We start from the raw sequence: 4943 nt of genomic DNA, 5'->3' as shown, positions 1-4943 counted from the left end.
GTTCCCACCTTTCCAGACAAACCACTCAAAGCTCCTTTTGATTGTGATTGTCACAGCTCCGTCCCAAAACCCAAAAAAATGTGCATTTTCCTCAGAAAACAGGGAATTAAACCTCGAGTCCTCCCCACTGCTCCACCCACTGGGGGTTTTTTGTGGGGTTTATTTCCAATACTGACGGGGAAGGATTCCCACTAAAACACGCGAGGAGTGCAGGATGCGCCTTTCCTTAAATCTGCTGGGACGAGGGGGATGAAATCCACTTCTCCTCGGAGAGCCTGGGGGTTCCTGGCCCGGGGACTGTCCCAGCAGCTCTGTCTGGGGGTGCTGTGTCAGGACAGTGCCATTGTCACCAGTGCCACCAGTGTCACCAGTGGCAGCAGGCTGGGCAGGGCGCGGCTGCCCGCGGCCGTCCTGCGCGCCTGCAGCACGGCGAACACCGCGTTGGTGGCGTTGGTGGGGATCTCCACATTGCAGATCATGCCTTCACAGCAGGAAACACACTCCTGCCGGGAGAAAAGGGTCATTAACTCAAGGTAATTAACTCGGGGTAATTAATTCGGGGTAATTAATTCGGGGTAATTAATTCGGGGCGGTTTTAAGAGAGAAATGCGCATTCAGTGTCGCAAAGCTGAGCTGAACAGACCCATCCTGGCCAGGGCAGAAGGTGAAGCAGATATGCTAAAAATCATCCTAAAATCCAATTTATCCATGAATCAATTATCCAAATCAGGAGTACAGTTTTTTTCCTGGAGTCACTCATCCCCAGGTGTGTCCCCAAGCTGGAGTGGGATGTCACAGAGCCACACTGACACTGCAGAAAACAGAGCTTCCCTTTCTAACACATCAACTCAAAATATGCTCTGCAACATATCAGCTTTTCTTAAGCCGAAAAATTCTGACTCTAAAAACTTTGTTCCCACTCAGTTTTCCCCTCCAATTGTTCCCCAGTGCAGAGCATGCAGAAATCCCATTGTTCCCAGTGCAGAGCATGCAGAAATCCCATTGCTCCCAGTGCAGAGCATGCAGAAATCCCATTGTTCCCCTGTGCAGAGCAGCTCTTGGCACATCCTCCTGGAAAAACCAGCCCTGGAATGGCCACCTCCAGCCCCAGGAGCAGGCAAGAGTAGGGCAGGAGTAGAACAGGAGCAGGGCAGGAGTAGGGCAGGGTAGAGCAGGAGCACAGCAGGAGTAGGCCAGGAGCAGGGCAAGAGCAGGAGTAGAGCAGGAGCAGGATACGAGTAGAGCACAAGCAGGACAGAGCAGAGCAGGAGTAGAGCAGGAGCAAGGCACAAGTAGAACACAAGCAGGGCAGAGCAGGAACAGGGTACGAGTAGAACATGAGCAGGGCAAAGCAGAGAAGGAGTAGAGCAGGAACAGAGCAGGAGCAGGGAGCAGAGCACGAGAAGGGCAGGAGCAGGGTGTGAGCAGAACACGAGTAGAGCAGGAGCAGAACCCGAGCAGGCAGAAGAGAGCAGGAATAGACCAGGGGCAGGATACGAGTAGAGTATGAGTAGAGAAGGAGTAGGGCAGGAGAAGGGTACGAGTGGAGCAGGAACAGGGTGTGAATAGAACACAAGCACAGCAGGAGTAGAGCAGGAGTAGGACATGAGTAGGACATGAGTAGAACATGAGTAGAACATGAGTAGAACATGAGTAGGACAGGAGCAGAGCAGGAGCAGAGCAGGAGTAGAGCAGGAGCAGAGCAGGAGCAGAGCAGGAGTAGAACATGAGTAGAACATGAGTAGGACAGGAGCAGGCAGAGCAGAGCAGGAGCAGAGCAGGAGCAGAGCAGGAGCAGAGAAGGAGCAGAGCAGGAGCAGAGCAGGAGTAGGACATGAGCAGAGCAGGAGCAGAGCAGGAGCAGAGCAGGAGCAGCAGCGTGGCGCTGACCGTGTGGCCGCTGTCCCCGCGGCGGTGGCACCCCACCAGGTGACACTCCTCGCCCGTGGCACACCTCTTGGTGACCGAGGTGCTCTCCCCACGCGCCGTGAAGAGGTGAGCGGTCAGGCAGTACCGAGTGCCTGCAGAAGCAAATCAGGGGTTGGATTGCCACCACTGATCCTTGGGAACAGCCCTTCACATCCACACACAGCTCAGGGAAACATTCCCAGAAAATCGCTCGACGGAATGATTTGCAACTCGATGAAAAGAGCATTTAGCAAGAAATTAATTCCTGTGAAATCTCAGCTGACCCTTCAAACCTCCAGCAAGGCTGCTTTGATTGAAATTACTAATTAGCGCCATCACCCACGCGTTTATTTTTATTTCTCTCCTCTTTTTGGCAGCACGTTCCTGCGTGGTTTCAGGTTGGTTTCCTCATTCCTCTGCTTTGCTTCTTCCCCTTTCCCACCGTTCCCGCGAATGTCACCGGGGTGAAAAATGAGGAAACGTTTCCATTATTTCTGAGCTTTATCCTCCCCAGCACAGGTGTGAGCCCCAGTCAGGCAGGTCCTGCTGCTCACTAAGAACTTTTGGGATGGCATCCAAAGGAAAGGGAATAAAGCTGCAGAGGAAATTCTTCAAGTTTTTTAAACAACGTCTTTAAATTAACTCTTGGGAAGCACATAATTATGTATATATACACAGGGAAACATAGTTAAATAATATGGATGTATTATTAAAAATCTGTTTGAATATTAATTTTTTTTGTAATATAAAACTGGGAGATGGAGATAAATGATTTTTCACTGTTGCTTTACAACCCTGAAGAAAATAAAGCTACAGAGGAAATTCTTCAGGTGTTCTAAACAAGATTAAAATGAACTCTTGGGAAACTCATAATCATATACACAGAAAAACACAGGTAGTTAACTAATACTGATATGTTATTAAAAATCTGTATATTAATATTATTGTTATATATTACATAAAACTGAGAGAGATGGAGATAAATAATTTTTGACTGCCACTTTACACTCTGAGGGAATAAAGCTACAGAGGAAATTCTTCAGGTTTTTTAACAAGATTAAAATTGACTCTTGGGAGGCACATTATTATATATATACAAACAGAAACATACACAGGTAATTAATACTGATCTATTATTAAAAATACTAAAATTATTTTAAATAATGTTATATTAAAATATTATTAATAAATTGAATATTAACATTTAAATTCATATTAAAATATTACCATATTTAAATGATTGTATAATAATATTTTGATATATATTATATAAAAATGAGGGAGATGGAGATGAATAACTTTTCCCTGTTGCTTTACACTCTGGAATGGCCAAAATTATCACACCAGCAGAAATTACCTGACTCAGCACTACCAACAACAAAACTGTGCTGGCACATCAGTGCCATGAATGAGCCTGACTTCTCCAAGGGGGTGAGTCAGGGAAAAGCAAGGTTAAATGTCACAAATATTGAATATCTCCTCATCCAGCCTTACTCACTTTCAGGACACCACCTGTCTTCAGCCCATCTGTTGCAGTTGTAGTTGTCCACCGCGTTGTCACAGGTAAAGCACTTGAAACTGTTTGGGAATGGAGTGGCTTGGAAAGGGTTAAAAAAGCATTAAAATACAGCCGGTTGGAAGTATTGAGAAAAAAAATTAAGATATTCAAAATTATGCTTGTACACACATGTATTTACAGGAATGAATTATATATATTTACATCTTTTCGCTGTCAGACAAATAAAACAAGTTTTGCAGAAAGCTTTTTGTTTTCTCTAGGCTTGAACTCAAAATACATCCTCATGTTTTCGCTCTCATAATCCAAAATTGAGGCAGTGGTGGGAAAAGCAGGGAAGAAGGAAGAGTTTATCTCCCTCCTCGTGGAGCAAACATAAATCTACATTCTCCTTTGATGGAAAAACTGCATTTCCAAAGCAGCTCCAGAGCCTGAACTCCCACTCAGAAGGAGAAGTTGGATCCTCTAAACAAAAGGTCTTTTAAAATCTTATTTCCATTAATTCAATGAATTATTGGAAGGTGCAGGGTTCACTAGGGGCAGGTATTATTTCCAGCTACTATATCCTGGCTGGTTTTTTTTATCCTTTTTTTCCTGGCTGCAGATAATGCAAATGAAGGGATGGAACACTGGTGATGCCAGATAAGAGGCAAAAAAAAAAAAAAAAAAAAAAAAAAAAGAGATGCCATTAATGCCAACTGGCTTCACAGGTCCCACGAGGTTTTTAATTACCTTCAGAGTGAATTAATTGCATGCAGCAACACCTATTCCTCCCCTTACAAAACCCCCAACAAGATAAAAGACCAAAACCACCTGTTCTGGATTATTTACAAGGAAACCGCTGCATAATTTCCTCTGCAGGGAGACAGAAATAATACAAGAAAAGCCCTTAAAATGCCAAACTCCTCGTGCACTCTAATTTTGCAATGATTTGATTCATTTTCATTCAGTCAGCTTGTCAGATATTAAGGGCAAAGTGCTGCAGGTTGAGAAGCAAAATGTTTATTTTAAAGTTTCTTTGGAGATGAACAGCTGAAACCCAAAGCACCGCGAGGATGGGGCAAATATTTACAATTTTAAGCTAGAATTCTGTATAGAAAAGGCCAGAATTCCATTAAAAAAAACCCCAAAAAGCTACTTACGGTCTAGTGGAGGCCTGATGTTGTAGAAGTTGATGTTCTCAGCTGAAGCCCAATGTCCGGAGAGGATGAGGAACGGGAGAACGGCTGCGGCCAGCGACGCCCCCATCCCGGGCATCACTGCGCGGGGAAACCCCCACGCCTCAGGCCTGCAAAAGCACGGGGACACATCATTCAGTGGGAATTGTGAGGACCTGAGGTGGGGGGTGATGAATTTCCTGCCAAATCCTGCTGGAAGTGTGGCGATGCAGCCGGGAACGCCGGCTGAGCGGCGCAAAGCTGAGCTGGTGGTGCCTTCTGCTGGCCAGAACCCCTCACAGAGGGCTGGGACTCGCAAAAGAAACTCAAGTTCACGTTATTCCTTTCATCTATTTGTCCTC

At 45.5% G+C, this 4943-nt stretch overlaps 1 protein-coding gene across 1 annotated transcript; it reads right to left on the bottom strand.

Annotated features, from left to right (window-relative positions):
* Window positions 1-329: 329 nt before the first annotated feature.
* On the bottom strand, window positions 330-4672 carry LYPD6B (LY6/PLAUR domain containing 6B). The gene is made up of 4 exons (XM_041473909.1): window positions 4567-4672; window positions 3407-3505; window positions 1891-2021; window positions 330-503 (listed from the first exon to the last, which is right to left on the bottom strand). The coding sequence occupies exons 1-4, from the start codon at window positions 4670-4672 to the stop codon at window positions 330-332; spliced, it is 510 nt and encodes a 169-aa protein (XP_041329843.1).
* Between the last annotated feature and the right edge of the window lie 271 nt (window positions 4673-4943).

Source organism: Pyrgilauda ruficollis, unplaced genomic scaffold, assembly GCF_017590135.1.
Source record: "Pyrgilauda ruficollis isolate IOZ18807 unplaced genomic scaffold, ASM1759013v1 scaffold308, whole genome shotgun sequence".
Taxonomy (NCBI): domain Eukaryota; kingdom Metazoa; phylum Chordata; class Aves; order Passeriformes; family Passeridae; genus Pyrgilauda; species Pyrgilauda ruficollis.
This window is presented reverse-complemented; position numbering and strand designations above follow the sequence as displayed.